This window comes from Dermacentor andersoni, chromosome 2, assembly GCF_023375885.2.
Source record: "Dermacentor andersoni chromosome 2, qqDerAnde1_hic_scaffold, whole genome shotgun sequence".
In the NCBI taxonomy this organism is placed as follows: domain Eukaryota; kingdom Metazoa; phylum Arthropoda; class Arachnida; order Ixodida; family Ixodidae; genus Dermacentor; species Dermacentor andersoni.
The window spans coordinates 183,244,267-183,263,527 of NC_092815.1; the positions used below are offsets into that span (position 1 = coordinate 183,244,267).

At 41.9% G+C, this 19,261-nt stretch overlaps 1 protein-coding gene across 1 annotated transcript in view; it reads left to right on the forward strand.

Annotated features, from left to right (window-relative positions):
- LOC126540349 (uncharacterized) overlaps nucleotides 1-19,261 on the forward strand; it is a 79,005-nt gene that overhangs the window by 40,474 nt on the left and 19,270 nt on the right. The window contains exons 6-12 of the mRNA XM_050187147.3: nucleotides 456-617; nucleotides 2,163-2,471; nucleotides 7,139-7,186; nucleotides 7,752-7,851; nucleotides 13,230-13,390; nucleotides 15,211-15,314; nucleotides 18,867-18,969. Coding sequence (XP_050043104.1) covers nucleotides 456-617; nucleotides 2,163-2,471; nucleotides 7,139-7,186; nucleotides 7,752-7,851; nucleotides 13,230-13,390; nucleotides 15,211-15,314; nucleotides 18,867-18,969 — 987 coding nt within the window. The remainder of the gene's footprint in view (nucleotides 1-455; nucleotides 618-2,162; nucleotides 2,472-7,138; nucleotides 7,187-7,751; nucleotides 7,852-13,229; nucleotides 13,391-15,210; nucleotides 15,315-18,866; nucleotides 18,970-19,261) is intronic.

Genomic DNA, 19,261 nt, shown 5'->3' on the forward strand with positions numbered 1-19,261 from the left:
ATCTCAGCAGCAGTGCCTGCAGTGCATCGGCTGGTTGTCTGTTCTGTTCCAAGAGCAATTTAATAAACATGCGGGACAGTTCGCCTCATGCCTTCCTATGTGGTTCATAAGGTTTCATGTTCAAATCATGTCTGGGTAACCACTTGAAGTGAATACTGTTCATTTTATTTGAGCACAGCAGCAGACATTGTTTAGGATGGCGGCTTCTAGCCAGATAGGTCGATGAATCCTGAGGTGGCAAGTCAGACTTGACACTGGTGCTTGTACCTAGCTCATGACATTTCATTGTTGTCTTCTTGAATGCTATATGCAGGCAATATTTGTGCCACTACAAAACGAAGTTTTCATATCTGCGGGTATAAGTTAATAAGAAGCTCTTTGAGTTTCCTTTCGGTTTGTACAATCTGTACTAGTTTTATCTGTATTAGGCAAGACGCCCTCTCCATTTTCCACAGCACTACTGGCCAGCACCTCGCTTATGTTGTCACCGGCACAGCTGAGGAAGTCGATGGGACTGCAGGGCAAGTGGCTCGAGAATGGCTGCTTCCTTGAGTACAAGCTGGATGGAGACACAAACACATCATGCACGCTGGCCCAAATCACTGGCGCCATCGATGGTAAGTGCTTCTTTCTGCTGATGACACTCGTCTTGACCATCAGCTAAGGATGAAAAAGAAAACCAGCTAGCAGGCATCCATATGCCTTTGTTTGGCCACACAGCATAGACAGTGATAGCTGTTACCAGAACCTTCTTCAAAACCATTAAAGAAACATAGTATTAAAGGAACACTAAAGAGAAATGCTAAATTAGTGTATGCTGGTAAAGTATCTTACTAAAAGCCTATTTTCATTTATTTGGCTAGAAAATAGATGGTTGATTATAACCAAAAATAAAAAAGGTTGAACTTGACTTTTCTTTTGTTTCCAGCATGGTTCCATGAATTTCCAGTGATATCTTGTTATACTGGGTTTCTTAGCACAGCAAATGTTCCTGAATCTTGCCAGGTGGTGCATTAGGGCAGCAGTGCGAGCCTTTCGACTTGGTAATTAAGACTGCCCATATCGTAATCGCTGAAGTGCAATTTACTAATGCAGCTTAACCTATAGTTCCTCTTTAGTGTTCATTAAGGAAACTTGCAGTAAATTTCATGCAGATATAGAGAAACTGTGTGCAAGCCTTAGAACGCTTCAAACATATTGTTGAAAAGTATGTTATATTTCTTTTACAAATTTTGTTAAATATCAAACACACATGTATTGTTTCACTACCTTTACTATAATCAAGCCAAACTGATGCACTCAACTATTTCTGTAATTTCTGTTAGAACAGTTAACATGCTGTGCAATTTCTTAACAAGTTCTTGTAGTTGGGCAAGTTGGTTCATGATATCTAAAATAAAATGAAAAAGAGTGCTAAAAATAAAGACGCAAACAAGACCGAACAACACAAGTACTCTGTAACAAGTGATGCATTTCAGGAATAAGTGACAGGAGCGTTGGTGGTCTGCACATGTACAAAAACGAACACCGTGAGGTGTACTCAAAATAAAAAAAATAAGAAATAAAAACTAATATTGTTCTTAACTAGGACTAAAGACCTTGCAACTTTAGCCTTTCCAGCACCTAGCTTCAACCTTCCTCAAGTTGACAGATGTGTCACAAATGCAATCGCCAATCTTATTGTCTGTGCCCTTTTCGTGCTCCTTTAATTTAATTTTATTTTGTATGATTTCTGTTTTTGACATTTGAACTCAAAAGTAATTATGCCGTTTATGACATCAACACACCTTTCGGATGCTCACTTATACTTGACAATGCAAGGGATGCTGCAGGTGTGACAGATAAAGCAGGTTGAAAGTTAGTTTGGGAAGTACACATTACCACCATTATGTTTTTAAACATTCAGTACAGTTACCTGCACAGTCTGCTAGCTGCCTCAGGGGTCAAACAGCCTGCTGCAAGAGGTTTCACACCAACTACTACATTTTCTACAGAATGCTGACATGGATACTGGTCAATCTTTATGTGAACTTATGTGTCATGTGTAGCATTTCCTCCTCGCTACCAATTTTATATCTGTATGTATACTAAAACATTCATTCATCTATCCAATTTGGGCCAGATGACACTGAATGTGCGCGCATTCCATGAACTCTGCACAGGCCTCATCTTGGGCAGGGCACTGAACGAGTTCCCAGAAATGCGAACCTGGAATCTGAGCACTGTGCTGCGCCTGTACTACGGGCCCAAGGGCATAGCCACTGGAGCCTCGCAGATCATGACTCACTGCAAACGTCGCGAGCTCTTCAACAAAGTCAACAACCGTGAACTGCGGGAGCAGATTGACAACTTTGCCATAACACTGGCACACTCGGGTCTCATCACGGGCATCGAGAACAAGGAATCAAAGGCCAAGGAGCGCGTGGCAGATACCTGGAACATATTCCTGGGCAAGCTTGGGGATGACAGGGGTGAGCAGCATGCTTTCATTTATTTTCTTCATTTCTTCACTTGCTATATTAATTAAATTGAAGTGAAAATAAATTCATAAAAATGGCCACTGTTCCCTTGTATATAGTAGTAAAAGCAAAAGTTAAAGTGACGCTTCACATCGTGAATGCGGGTGGTGCGCAAGCGTATGGGTGCCATAGCGCACACGATGCTATTGCAGATTGTATGCAAGACAGGGCTCGCCCGGCCGCACCATACGCAGCAGCCGCCGAAGTAGAACGCCTCATTCTAAATACTCGCTTACTATTTAAATTACCTAGCATGGTGTCAGCAAGCACAGGCAAACATGAACACTTCACACGCAATGAACGTGGACACTTGCTGTCAAAATGCTGGCATGAGGAATCGCGGCAGCAGCAGCGAGCGTAGTGGCCTTCGTGTTGTTTATCGCTTTAATGCACACTGAGCTGTGAGAACACAGCACACATAAAGCTACGAGCTGTCAGCCCAACTAGATTGTGCCCATAAAGCAGATCGCTTTAAAGATAAAGCCCGCGCAACCGTGCGTGGCCAAAGTACAACGCTGCTCCTCCCTCCCCTGTCCCGGTGCCATGCGCGCGATGGAATACGCCGCACTTCCTCCCCCCCCACCCCTCCTTGCACAAACGAGATTGAGCCGCAACTGGCACACACAGCGTACGGCGTGTGAGGATGAGGTTAACGCGGAACAAATCTGGTATGTATGTGTCATCACAAAGAAAACCTACAGCAACTGCCAGAACAGGTCAACCCAGCACGCCTCCACCTACCTTCCTCCTCCGCAATGCTTCACATCGTTTCTCCGTCCCCACTTCGTTCAATGTTACCTACACATTCCTCTAGGTGGCGTCGCTTTACCACACGCTCAGTGCGCTCCTTCGTGCTTTCCACAGCACGCAATTCTCTTCACCTCCAGGCGCCTTCCTCAGTCGCTTGCTTTGCGGCTTCAGACAGGCACTGCCGACTTCATGAGTAGGTCAGTTACGCTTGCGCAAAAAATGACTGCATCTATACCGTTACCTGGAAGTTATATATTCGTCCATTTTTCAGCGATCCCGTGGGCGCTGCCATGTTTGATCATGTGGTGACACATCCATATCCATTGCTTGCCTCAACTGCCTCTGTTGCCTCCGCATTTACAATGGGCGTGTATGATGCCAGTGCAACTTAGCAAACCTCTGATTCTGGAGATATCGTACACAGTGACTGGGTGGATGACATGAAGCTTTGGCCACAGCTTCAGAGAACATGCAAAAGTGCTTTGGAAGCTAAATAAGCTATGTTCTAATGGCACGAGCAGCGTATATCGTGCTTGTTTTAAAAGCATTGCTAAATATGTATTCCAAGCTATCCAAACGTTCCGCTTATGAATTGAACGAGAATTAGTGTGTTTTGCTCTTCGTTCTTTATTCGGCAAACATTTTGAAGCAGCGGCTTATCACATTACTGACTCGGTAACCTTCCCTGGTGCAGTCACTATCTAATTATTTCTGCCTAATTGCTCACGAGTGTGCTCAGTTCTTATAGATTTGTTCTTGCTGCATGCAAGGCTTGATATATAGCCATTTTGTACGTTCCAATACCTTGTAGCAAAGATGTATTATCGCTAGTTACTCACTTACTCTTGTGGACTGCCGCAAAACATTCAGCTTCGACCATTCGTGCGCTATCGGTGTAGCCCATCATTTATTGTGCGTATATGGTACACATATATTCAAGTGCGTGCCCATTCACTTATTGATATGTTGGCGATAGAGCAAGCATAAGATTTTGTGACAGTTGGGGTAGATGTCTGTAGATACTGTGCATGACACGAACTATGATAGGAAGCAGCGCTACTCCCTGTGTCATTGTTTAACGAGCGGTACTCACTCTTGCCGACGTTCTGGGGCTGAAGCACTTTCTTTGAAGGTTAGCGATACAACGCTGGCAGATGAGCAAATTTCTCTATCCTCGAAGAAATCCATACATCTCGAAGTGCCAGTAACACATATGGACAGTTGCAGCAATGGTCCACCAGCTTGGCTACACAGATTCATTACATTCCTTAATATGCCAGTCACTATTTTTGCAGCCACTACTGCACACGTCTTCAATCTATATGACTCAAACCAGCATGATTGGAGCACGGTTTGCCAGCGAAAACTCAGTTGCATTTCTGACAGCTGATCGCACAGAAGCAAGGTGGAAGCGGTAATGGTTTTGTATTTGTGTGCTGTTGCTGAGGCGATGTGCGGTGAGCCACCAAAAGTGCCATCTCGTTTCTCTAGAACAACGTGCTCCGCGAAAAGGGTCAAAAGAGGTAAGAATAGGACACTTAAGCTTCGCCTTTAAGAGTGAAATGCGACAGCATTCAAAGATTCCTAACTGCTTCTCACACTTCCCGGCAACTACAGCTTACGTAACTAATTTTTCCCAGGAAATTCTGGTGGCAAACGCTATGCACGCAGACGAGCTTTCTGGTAGAAATGCGGCCTCTTGCATGGGCTGATCTTATGTTATTGTTTCACACTTTTAATATTTCAGTCTGAGAAGACTTAGCATAAGAGGCATGCACTGTCGGCGTTTTGTTTCATGACATTTGTTTGTGGGCTGTCATTTTCAAAATTTCTGAAGAATAACTTTGTAAAGAATGTAAGACAAGGTATAAGCAACTTTAGTGAAAGAAGAACAACTCTGGTGTCGTATAAAATGCTTCACGGCCTCAAACAAACGCCGCTGATTTGAATAGCTGGCCAGTTGAGCTTGCACGTAATAATGGCAGCATTAGTTGGAGCTATGAAGATGTGACGGTCCGAATCCTTCGCTTTGATGCACCGAGCATCGAAGGACACATGAGCACCTTTGTTTATGCAACAATATCTATGAGTAAATTATCATAGCCTCAGTTGTGCCTTGCTGTTAAACAATACACCAGCACCACCGTTTATTGACTCCTGTGCTTGCAGCTGCGTGCTGATGCCATGCTGACAGAAAGGAGAATGGCCACCAGAAAGCATGAGACAGTGCCATCTTGCTTAATCTGGCACAAACATGTGAAGATTGCCTTGTCATAACTCAGCCTGAACTGCTTTCCAAATCAAATTGTGCACAAAATCTTGAGCGTTATGTATGTTGGAGCTTAAAAGAAATGTTACATCAAAAGGAATTGGTGAGCCTCAATCCAGGCTGCTATAATGCCTGCCCACATGAAGCCATGCCATTGTTCGCTATAGTCTGGCGTCTTCATTCACCAGTACAGATGGCATGGTAATGAAAGTACTATATGATATGTATGTGTAACACAAGTGACCATTTCATCATGTGAAGTAACTCACTATGCATCATGCACCATTGTAATAAAATTCAGGACCTTTCAGCTCAACATTAAGTGAAGTTCTTCAAAACTTGATCTGAAGTTCCAAATAATGTCACCCGTAAGTATTTGAAGGACCAACACTGACACAAAAGTGAATACAGTCAGTATGCATATAATTTAAAAATCAGCACACTTAAGTGACTCCTGCAGCTTTGTGCTCATTTATTGCAACAGTATATCAGACTATCACAGCTAATAACACCATATATTGCTTGCTCATCAACCAATATGGTAATGCACTATCCCCTTCAAAAACAACTAGCAGTGGTGCGCCTAATGAGCTAATTGCACTGAATGCCTCACTGTTGACTCTACCACCCAAAGTTGCTCCACAATGGCCATGATTGGCTTTTGAAGGTTCTCACTCTCATGAGTGAGAACCCTGAAACTTCCACCTACTGGAGAAACTCAGCCACCTGAAATAAGTCTAACTACTGGCACTGGTTATTTCTGAATGTCACAGATGACGATCGATCGTGAGCTCTTTTCTCACTCCAAAAACAAGGGACTTTGCCATGTTCGAGAAGGTGGTGATCTCGAAATCACCGTAACCTGTGTGTAAGGCAACTAAGACTGCCTGCAGCGCTTCATCTCCTCTGTCAGATTGGAAGCTGCTACTGCAAAATAAACGTGAGAGATGGGTCTCAGGAAGGTCGATGAAGACGAAGTTAAGCACCTCAACAGGTAGAATGAAAATGCTGCTGCCTATAGGCAATTAAAAGACATGTCCTCAAATCTTTGCATGCCTTGTACATATACAGACGCCATCAATCACACAGTCTGTGTGGAATGTGGAACACAAATAACCACACAAATTGGCAAGCATGCAACCAGCACACAATAGTTTAGTGACTAATGGTCAGTGCCCCACTAAGTGGCATACAACTGGTACACAATAACTCAGTGGTAGTTCAATAGCTTTCTTCAATGCGTGGTAAAAGTGGCAAAGATAAAATGGTGACCTGACGACAACATGATGATGATGACACTAACATGATAGAGAGGAAGGGTACAGCAAGCCCAGAGATAAAGGAATTTATTCGCAGAAAGGCAAACAACAACAAACACATTTCTGAGCCTTTAACTGCTGTCAAAGCAAATCATTATGCTGGGTAGTAGGCACCATTTTTTAGGCTCGTTATACAAAATATTACAAGCCTCTTGCTACAAGCTGGTCAAGCTTTCTCGTGATGTGCTAAACATTGGAAGTGAGAATAGGTGCATACAGACAATGTATGTTAAAAGTGCACCTCAGATTGTCACACATTGCTCTTTTTCCTCCTTCCACAGATTCCCAGCACAGTGATGCATGCCCAGCTAGTACAAACGAAAATGAGCGTAAGTATCTGACTGTACATAGTTCGCGTGGCATACATATGTTGTCCTTATGGCATGCACAAGGGCTTGCGAGCACCCAATATAGCCATACATGTAATTAGACAAAACTAACAGAGTAGCAGCAATCTGCTCAAGCCCTTTATATTAGTCAAGCACAATGCTGCCATTCTCTACATTATAGCTTCTCTGTCAAAACAATGACAAAGCCACATTTTGATTGTCGCTATAACCTCTCACATATATTGACTGAGAAACAAACGTCCCCGGCCTCATAGCAGCATAACAAGGAAATCCTGCATTTAGCAAATTTTAAGTGGGTGTGAGTGCCTCACGCAGACGAGTAACTGTGAAATACTTTGTTCTGTGTATCTACTGCTCTCTATGTTTATGTGCACTTTGTGTTTTATGATGTATAATGATATATATACTCTCCTTTATGCTGCTCAGAGGTGTCAGATTTCTTGAGCTTTTTGTGCACATGATGTAATACTTAATAATTATCTATGATTAGAGCTGCTCAGAGCTTTCACTTGTTCACTTTATGTTTCTTGTCCTCCAAATTCAGCCGAATGTGAAACGCCTACGGATTTGCTAGTTGTGCTGGACACTTCAACAGATGTCATCGACAACGAAGAAAAGAGGGAACTGCAAAGTGAAATCCTTGCGTGAGCATAACTTTCTCTTTTTCTATTGCACAAGTTGATGTTTGGGAAAGCAGACAACTGCTGCATGCAATGCAAACCAAGAATTAGAAACATCAATAACTACACAGTGCCTCTAGTAGCTGCGAGCTGGACACAGGTGTGGTATTTATGGAAATGCACCATTTTTTGTGGATAACTAACCACAGAAACAATCATTAAAAAAATATTCAGAGGAAGTAGATTCCTTACGGCTAGTTATACATTATGAAGGAAGGAAGGAAGGAAAACTTTATGTGGTCCTGCAAGTAGTGATAATTAATCAATAAGCGGGCCGCTCCCACGTCGGGACTGGAAGGCCAAGCCTCACGGCCACATCGTGAGCCTGCTGGACAGCCCAGAATTGTTCATCCAGGTCCGGGACCTGGACGCATCCTTGATCGCCGAGTCTTCAATTCTTTCGCAAGACCAGAGCATGTGTTCGAGCGAGGCTAAAGCACCACAATCTTGGCAACAAGGCTCTGTATACGTCTCTGGATAAAACATGTTCAGTCTCCGTGGGCAAGGATAAGTACCAGTCTGTAGTAAGCGTAATGTAAGTGCCTGAGCCCTGTTTAGTTTAGGATGCGGCAAACTGTAAACCCTGCGATTAAGAAGGTAATACTTCGTGATTTCATTGTATATAGAAGGGGAGTCTCTAGCTGCATTGTTTTTTTGGAGCTGGAAAACCTGTGACAAAATGCCTGTGAAGTTTGAAGCATGAATGTTTGAAGTATGAAGTATGATTGCTGTGCAGAGAAGAACTATTTGCAAAAAACATTATGGTGTCAAATGGAATGTTCCAGGAACTCTGTAGTTATACTCGACCTTCCGCTCTAATTGCACCTTAAAAAGAAGGTTGTTTCCATAATGCTGTCTTCATAACACAATTATGCAATAAAACACAGACTTGAACTGTTTATATGAGCCTGCTCATGAACCGATGCATTCATTCAAGCAGTGGACAAGCTAGGGGCAAGCAATTTAGATGAATGGATTACAATAAAACAGCATAGGAATAGACGGAGAGAAAGTGAAGCACAAAGAAGACACACTACATGTGCTGTACTTTCAACATTGAAAGTACAGCATTGTGTGTCTTCTTCATGCCCTCAGTTTGCCTTTGTCTACTGTTGTTTCCCTATAAACCGTGAACAACCAACAAACCCAAACCAAACCCTTTGTGAATGGCAATGAATCTCACTCTACTAAGGTGAATGTGAGTTCACTGATTCAAATGCAATGAACAACATTCTTTCATTTTTCTTTTTCTGCAGCCCGACTCAGGTCAGTCATTGGTCTCATATGATCCTTAATGTTGCTTCTTGTGAGAATTTGAAACAATAAAATTCAAGGTGCGCCACATGGTAGTGGACCAGCCAAGCTTCGCTCTAGTGTCTCTTAACTCCTCAGCATGGAATGCTTTTCTAGACAACTCACTCCCTCAGCTCTTCCCCTGTGGTCTTTTAGACTTTTGGAGCCTTTGGTAGTCTGGCTTGATTAATGTCTGTAAATAATATATGGGCCATATGAGGGTCATCATTATGCAGGTCTCCAGAATAATTTTGACCAGCTATAATATGCACCCAAGGCTCAGTACACAAGTGTTCTTTTTTTTTTCATTCTACCTCCATTGGAATGCAATTGGGAGTCGAACCCATGACCTCAAGCTCAGTACAAAGCGCTACTACCCTTGAATCACATCTTCTTCTTTTTTTTTGCCTAGTGGTTTTATTCATGCCCTAATGGCCTATCTGAGAGGACACTCACATATATGTAGTCATGTAAAAGATTGCCTGGCTATGCTTCTGTAACCATTTTCACCACAGGAAAAACCTCCAAAATTAAAAATAAGGTGCCACTATGCAAGAAGTCATGTCACTCTACAAAATGCCAGCATCAAATCTGGCATGAAAGATGGTGGAGAGAGAAATAACATTTATTATTTCCAAAGGAACTAAGACCCATGTTTGGGCCCCCTGGTAGGCTCATGTAAAAAAAAAATTTAATAAGAAATGAGGATACATTGAGGATACATAAGCGTATAATGAGGATAAGCAGATAATTAGGATACATAAGCGCTAAGCAGATTTGCTTGTATTTACAAAGGTCACATGCGTCAACAAGTTCTTCCCCAAACAGAAGAGAAGAAAAATTATAGAACATACTATGACAGCAGAAATTTTGACGCAACTGTTGTAACCATGAAATTACTGTCATAACAGCAGCAAGTCCTGCCACTAAGCCTGCATTCGTATGTTGTTACAGCACAACTGATTTTGATGACATGACATGCATTCATGCAACAACTATGAAAACACTGACAGATAAGCTTGTCTTTTGTAAAGAACTAAGTCGCAATGTAGAAATTGTTGTCATGCTATGGGGACCAATGGACCATGGGCCAGAGGCAATGTGGAGTCATCAGTAAAACAAAAACTCAGCATTAAAAAAAAAACTGCACTTTTCAACAGCTTTGCACAGCAGCTTCTTGTTCAGTTTAATTCTTGAGCAACTGAGGTGGCAAACCCAAACGGTGGCACTCTCCAGTTGCCTTACTTTAAATGATGCCATTTCTTTCCACTACAGTTGTACGCAAGGTACTCAAGGCATATTTTTCTTAGACACTCGAAAACAGGTTGTTTTGGAGCTCTCAATCATTAGCTTGAAAAAGCAATGGAAATGAACAAGCTTTTATTTGACAGTGCTCTTGAACACACCAATGTGTTCCAGAACCATGTCAGCCCGATTCGCCTTTGTGTATTTTCAATTCTCTGAGTACTACACTATATATTGTAGTTACCATAAGATAAGTTATAATATATAGTGTAGTGTATAGTACAGTGTATAGTTGCTGCATGATTGTTTCCATTGCGATTCTAATTTTCTATACATCTTATAAAGGAGACCACCAAGTAGCTTATATTCTCGCAGTAATTGTTTCTCTAAATCCTCTACTATCATTGTATTAAGATATCAACATTTTTGCCACATAAAAGTCTCAGTGCTCAAGTGCCAGTATTTTTTCCACTAGACAATCATATTTTTGTCTTTTATTTGCATTCATTTTCCTCTTATACTGCTTGTTTCTAGGCATGCCCTAGTAGTGGGTATGCATGGATATGCTTTGCAATCCATAGCAATACTAATTCGAAATGGGCCATATGGTTTGGAAGATAATGACAATATGGCACAGTTGACGTGAGATTCATGGTCTCAGTTGGGCACAAGCTTTATAGAGCATAGCACTGTTTTTTTTTTTATTGCAGTTCAGAAAGAATGCAAGTCTAAATTTTGAATTTATGTGTGTGCTTCTACAGTGATGAACTATGTACAAGTTTTGTTTTTGAAACCACTAATATCAGATTTTGACTATTGCTCGATTGTAGTTCAGGTGTGAATAACCAAACAAAAAGCATTTATTTTCAACTGAAATTCGCCCTTGTGTACCATGTAAATGCAAGGCACAAATAGTAGCCCCAAAAGTATGCTGGTCTTGAAAAGTTCCAAGTATTTTTAAGAGCTGGTTATGCAATTCAGGTCATCCAGGCCATAGTAGAATGCAGAATGCATTGACAGATTTTGTTATTAAATGTACAATGTGTGTCAGATAAACAAAGGATAAAAAAGAACTTTGATAACATTTTTGTTGGCATTGCCACAGTACTGTAACTGCTGAGAGTATACCTCCTTTGCACATGTAGTGAAAGCGTGGGTTGTATGAATGATTTCGTATGTCATCTGTGATACAAATGCACGCCAGTATGAATATAAAACTATGTTGTTTTGATGCAGCTGATTCCATAGACTGTATCTGTCAATGCCACTGCCTTTGAGCGATGCATATGGGCTAGATATCTGGGCACCTAATGATACGCAACATTATTTGCAGGTCGCATAGTCAACAAGAATCAGTGAGGCTAAAAGCACGGAGTTGGCATGCGGCTGCCTGTTTCACAGATTATGTAATGTTTATGTAATCATGGTAGTGAGGGTTTGATACATGGTGATTCATGACACCAGTGCCACCTATGTGACAGGGGTACACTTGGTGACACGAAACCTGGCATAAGGTTACACTTGCAAGAAAGAAAAGCGAAAATTGTTGGCTCTCCCATAATCGAGAGTGGATGTAAGCATGAAATGGCAATCAACAAACCAGATTGGTTGGAAACGATACTAGCCACAATCTTAAAATGAACGCATGTTCGCAATGGCACACCCCACCACACCATGCTGCACCATGCCATACTGTGCATTGGTCCATATGGACACTGCCCTGCTAGATGAAGAGAAAACTGTATGAACGCTGGACAACAGGCAACGAAAGCTGCCAGGGAAACAGATAGCACTGCCCAGCTAGAAGAAGAATGAATTGAGTTCTGGGGTGTTACGTGCCAAAACCACGATTTGATTATGAGGCATGCCTTAGTGGGAGACTCTGGATTAATTTTGACCACCAGGGGATCTTTAACATGCCCCCAATGCATGGGACACAGACACTTTTACATTTCGCCTCCATCGAAATGGGGTCATTGTGGCACTTGATCCCGCGACCTCATGCTTAGCAGTGCAACACCATAACCGCTAAGCCGCCATGGTATGTAGAAGCGCCTGAAGGAGGCACCACACAGTTTGGTGCCATCTCTCGAGGTGATTGAAAACCCGTGCCACGGACCTCGTAGGCCACTGGCGTTCGGCACTCAGTACCAGAAGATGACAACAAAGCGCATAGTGCCCTGTATCTGCCTTTTGAATGTTGCCTATCAGAAACGACAACTAAAACTTCAGTATATTACAAGTTACAGCTTGAGTGATATCGTGAACAAACATATTAGGAAGAACCTGGAAGCAATATTTTTTGTAACTTGTTTCGGCAGTAACTAGCATATGTAACGCAGTCCTGTATAAAGGATTGGGGGCCAGAGACTGCATTTTTTTAAAGTTTTGATTGGATGCCCGGATGATCTCGTTTTGTTCTCACAACTTGCCTGGATGACGGCTCTGGCTTTTGGCTCAAGGTCACTCAAAGGTTACTCACAACAGCAGCTAAAAACATTTCGTGCTGAAAAAGATGCCACACTCACATGCTGCTTGGTGCAGTAATGCAACTATATTTATACTTATTTATTATACCCCAAAGCCTAAATAGATTATACAAAGTGTATAGACATAGTACAACATAGGGCAGATCAATCAATCAATCAATCAATCAATCAATCAATCAATCAATCAATCAATCAATCAATCAATCAATCAATCAATCAATCAATTAAGAAATATTCTTAAGTACCGACAGTTTTCTTGAAAAAATGACTTAGAAGGATTCACACCTGTCGGCACCACAATGCTTGTTCTTGCAGAATGATCACCAGGTCACTCAAGTTCCAGACAGGGATCAGTACCGTGAGCCTCTTTGCCAGCAAGCGCCACAGTGATGTGCTGCGTGACATCATCGAGGACAGCAGTGCTGGGGGATGCCCTGGATGTGCCGCCCTGTACTTGCGTGACCTTAGTGATATCAGTGAGTCAGTCTGAGCTGTAACAACCATGCATGGCAACTTTTTTATAGAATATAGCCGTCAATTATTCAACTATACTAATGTGAGTCTAGTGACCAGTATGCATCCCAGGTTGCTCATCCTTATACTATATAGTCATATCTGTATGAGGGACAATTACAAAACAGTGCCTGTGTCAAAAAGACCAGTAAAGCTGCTCAGATTCTCATAAATAGAGTCTGCAAAGTGTGCGAGCTCCGTTGATGCATGCTAGAGTATCTTTAGCTAGAAAATATCAGGCACCAGAAAGCATTCACACTTTGCTGAGATGAATGGAAGGTTACAGGAGGATTCTTAGCAGGGCTTGTTGGTTTACATACATTATACATTACCTAAGCATGGCTGTAAAGTGTGGCACAGTTTCGCATTCAGTACTGTATGCCTATATGACAGGCATGTTCTTAGGTGGACATCTTAGGTGGTCATCGTCTGTAGTTTGAGCAACTTTTGACATCTTACTTTTCACGAGGAAGTTTCTGCTCTGCAATGTCCTGTGAGTATGTTGACACAAAATTATGTAGGTGTCAATCTATGACTTGTAGAAGCAGATAACATGCCAACCTGTGAAATCCAGCAAATTTGGCTGTATGCAACATCCTTAATCAGCAATTCTTCAAAACATTTATTATCAGTATTGACAGTCTAGATTGAGTTGACCCGATTTTGTTCTACATACACTGCAATCATGCTTCTTCAGTCGGCCATTGCTTATTCGCACTTTTATTTCATTTTAAACGAATTTCAAAGGACTCATCAGTAAGCATGAATGCATGAATCTTGCCCAGAAGAGTAATATTATCCATACACACTTTTGGTGCCATATGTACAATAAGAAGTGAAGCAAATAAGGTTGAAATAAAAAAATTATTCTTACCCAAGCTGGACTGAAGCATAGAAATCACTCAGTCTAATGATTCCCTTTGCACAATGGTGAGGGTACGTACATGGTGTAGTGGATTTGTGCCAAGCATAAAAGGAAAATTTGGTTCCTGTATCCCTGAAGCTAAATTCAACTCATCGCATGCCTTTCAGAATTCCGCAGTCTTGAGGTCAACTGGAGTATTGTATTCACAAGGTGCCATGTCATGTCACAACATATATAATATGTAATTGAAGTATAGTTTGTTGTATCAGTTAACCCTTTACAGACGAGTGTTACCTGCAGGCAACATACCAGAAACACATTTTTTTCATTCCAGGTTTTGTTATTGAGTACAAAGTTTCCAGCTAAATGTCTTTTGCCAGCCCTGAACAACAGGCAACAAGCGTCATTTGTTGGTTTAGAGCAGGAACACAGGGCAAGAAAGAGGATGTCTGATATGCGCCTCACAATTTTTTGAAAGCGCAGTCAGATGAGACATATCGATGCAAGATCTCTCTCTGCAGTGCTGTCATATACACAATGTAAAGTAAGTTAAATGTACACCTACGGTTTATATCTAACGAGAGCTGTCTGTATAAATTCCAAACAAAGCTATATGTAGCCTGAGGTAAAGTCCACTTCCAGTTTTATGCATGGTGTTTCCTCCCTGTTGCTGGAAAAGTTTCCAAAAAATAATTTTTTTCAATATTCTCAATGTACGTTGCTCATTTAGCTATTTCTCCTGGTATTTATATGTATCATCCGTAAAGGGCTAGAACTACTATGTTCACTTGAAGAGCCTCCTTGAAGTGTTGTTATTCATGAGTGAAAATTAAACTGGCTGCAAGAGCCAGGAAACAGAATTTGAACCTGGTCATACCTCATTTGCTATTTTTCTTTCTTTTTTTCCTTTTTATTCAGATGCCGTTGGCGCAGACAGCGACCAGGATGTGTTCAACATGCTCAATACTCTTGTCACCAAGCACATTTCGCTCATGGATGAACGGCCCGGTGCTGCCAGCAGGGTACGTGCACAATGGCGATGGTGGCTGAGTGAAATGCCTGTTTGTTTGCAATGACTCTGGGGATGTTCTGAGCAATCGTTCATAATTAAGAGTATAACTAGAGCAAAATATTTCATAACGGGAAAACACATGCGATTGTTCCATTTCCTGTTCAATGTGCAGCTATAAGGTGCATGATTCACCAGTGAAATATAATTGAGGTTATTATACACTTAGTTCTATGTGGCTCTCTCTGCTTCCCATCCTGCATAAGCAATATATGCACACTGTGCTGTACAATCGGCATCGCCCTTGTGCAGAGTGCGGGAATGGCGGCCACCGGGGTGCTCCGCAGCCAGCCACTGATGTCTAATGGTAGTGGCTGGGCCCAAGATTATATGCGTCGGCCGCACGTGCCCAGGCACTTCTTATCTCGAGCCCAGCAGCTACCATTAGACGTCGCTGGTTGCCTCCGGAGTGGCTCCCCGTTCCTGTGCTCTACACAAGGGTGACGCCAACTGTACACCTTCAGCATGCATTTGCTCTATAATGTCCTCTCTTTGCATGTGCATCTATGGAGCATCCACCACAGCAAGACTTGCAACACAAGAAAGCATCACCAATGCTGCTCGTAGCTGCGTCTCGATTAGAGTGTACTCTAGCCTCGTTAGCATGAAGCCAATATGCATCCATATGCTATTGGAATGCAAGTACACTTTTGGGACAAGCTATTTTGGCTCATTGGTGGCTATAAGGTGCATTCACAGCTGAAACTGTGAAGAACGAAGCAGGATTGCTTCACTTCAAAGCTGGGAACTGAAAACCAAGAAATTTGACAATGTAAATTATACATTTATTTTTGAGTAGTGCCCAGTTCATTACACATCCTGGGTCCTTGACTAAGACATAGTATTGACACAAGAATTTTGTGTGCTGCTTTATTTGCTTTTTAGGTAGCCATTGATTCCGTAATCACAGTATGAAGACTGAATTCCTCAAGGGCACCAAAACTAATTAATTACGTCACCTTTTGCATGACCAGTTCCAGACAAGGGCTAAGTGCAGTGCGGCTTTGAACATGAAGCAGGAGACCATTCGCATCACCAAAACTGGAAGAGCCAGTTATGTGGTACCATAAACAATCCAAGCACGCGCCAGTCAGCTCGTCTCAGTGCAGTGGTTGAATACCATACAATGACTCACTCACTGAATGCTGCCAGTTTAGTCCTTCTAATTCTGCACCTCTCTTGGAAATGCAGGGAGACCCTTTCACACCCCTTGTCCTATTGCGTACTGCATGAATCAACTCGATATGTGTGTACATGTCAGTGTTATCTGATACTACAAGACTACCACATCAAGTTTCAGTGGTATTAATAGTCTCTTTCTTCATATCTGAAGCCATGCTGCACTTAGGGTACGTTTTTAACTGTTATAGTATCACAAGGTGACGCAATTAGTGATCTGCTGTGCTCTCAATAAATTCAGGCTCCATAGTGTAATTCTTGGGTCATCAGCTGTCCAATAATGAAATAAAAAGTAGACAAACATTTTTTGTTAATAGTACTCCTCTAAATTAGGAGACATTAAAGAGGACTGTTAAGTTAAGCTGGATTGGCAAATTACAATTCTGGAAATGAGAAATGTCTGTTTTACCGTAAGCAATGTCTTGATGATCCAAAATAGTTGAAACAAAATCGCAATTTTGCCAGAGAGGCGAAGCATCGATTGTGATAGCAAATTAGTGGACAGCTATACGAAGTAAGGATAGTAGTTTTATCGGCCGTATAAACTTGTAAACATAGACATGCTAACTAAATTAACAAGCATGGTGTCATGCACGCACAAGCAAACATGAACACATCTCACTCGATGACCGTGGAAACTCGCTGTCAAAACGCTGGAGTGAGGAAGCGTGGCAGCAGCAACTAGCGCATTGACCTTTGTGCAGCGTCTCGCATCAACAAAAACTAAGCCGCAAAAACACAGCGCGTGACGGACTCTATCCCCATCGCAGATGGCTTTCAAGAAACAGTGGCCTGGGCTGGCACGCATGGCTGCTCAGGCCACCCAGAGTAGAATGCGTCCCCATCCCTACCCTCCCTCCAGAGCCTTCAGAGTGAAGGAAGACAATGCGCTTCCTCCCCGCTTTCTGCGATCTAGTGCGCAAGATTGAGCCACAATCGCTGGCTCACCCTTGTACGTTTTCACTCGCACATACAGCATACGACACACAGCGACGATTTTATTGCCCTTGGACTTTATACGGGACCTCACAACGACGACAATGGCGAACATGTGCCTGGAGTGTCCATATAATTGCCATTGCAATAAAGAAAAAAGCTGTAAGATGAGCTTGAAGTTCTTGTGTTAGCTTGTAATATCACGAGATTTGTACAATGATTGGTTCGTACTAGCTAACAGTCCGTTGAGAAACAAAGAATACATTGCATTCTAAGGAAACCAAAGACTTGACCCAATGACTTTTGAGAACTTCTTTTTGCCCGAAAACAGTAGCACAGAAATACTTTGAAATCTGAGATGTCATACCAATATTCTTATTTTAAAGCATGATTCACCAGACTGAATAAATTTAATGTTGTTACTAACTAGCGCCCCTTTAAATGTGCCGCTGTAATGTTGCCAAAGCACCTTGCATTTCTCAAGCCGTAGAAAGGATGGAGCTGCCAACAGCTGTGAAACCGATCATCATGGCTGCCATTTGACATGCATGGCAGAGCACCTACAGCACTGACCTATGATGTAATAGTTGGCTTGTTTTGCCAAATTAATGTGTGGTGCTAAAATTTGAACTTGCTGCAGTACATATACTGAATTACACACATGAGAAATCACTTGATGTATTAAACTCCACCGACTTGTTCTGCAGTGTTGATGTATATATATCACACTTTTAAATAAGCTGAACTTTCTGGCAGTGAGTGGTCAGTGGCAAGAAGGCACCTAGCGCTAGCTTCCTATAGACAAACAGCTCTGTAACGTATGCGCCTCTTCTCATGAGGCACATGAAGCAAAGCTACATACTTGCAACAAACCCAGAGAAGACTATATAATTTAACTATGTAATCGCAAAAGTAAGAAGAAAGGGGGGAGCTTTGGATGGAAAACAGACAGAATGAGCTACAGAAATATTCCATAATGTAGCAGGAAAGAAATCCTCAATTTTAGATCAATTGTTAAAGCTCCAGGTGTGACATGCAGAGGTTATAGATTGATATCCAACTGGCAGGAAGCTCTCTGCTCTCCTGCTTTTCTCTCATTTTCCTTTTAATCATGAACATGCTTGTAAATATAAACATTATCTACATCTTTTTGAACAATGTAATTCAAAATAAGTATGTTAATTTCTGTCACACTTCTTTTCATCAATGCCTGTTGGCTTTATAGGTATGTGTTACTTGCCTAAACATCGAATCTACCATATTTCTCTACCTTTCTCATGCAAGGCCATTTTAAATACAAATGATAACTGATAGCTAATCAAACTGAGAAAAGTGTAAACATGGTGATTAGTCACATGACACTTGCTATCTCCCGATTACCGGACTTCAGGTGGTGCTGTACCTGAACCTGAGGAAGAAGGCAGCAGGTGGATTACATTCCAATGGGCGCCAGGTCGAAGAGGCTCTCAACAAGTTCCGGGTGGCACATCCAGGTACAACACTCTTATACAGGATGGGACCATGCTGGGGAGCATGGAACAGGAGAGCATAGAACTATATATGTTTTTTTTTTTTTTTTTTTACTCGGTAACATTGTTTCGTTCAAGAATGTGAAAGTCCTACTGCACAATTCTTTATCTGTGATGCATCTTAAACACACTTGATCCCCAATTTCTTGTGCTTGAATGCTACATAGTGTCCTGGTTTCTCTTGACTCAGAATGTGTCATCATATATCATATAACTGAAAACGAAAGGCACCATTAAGAGGTTTCCTTGTGTAAGG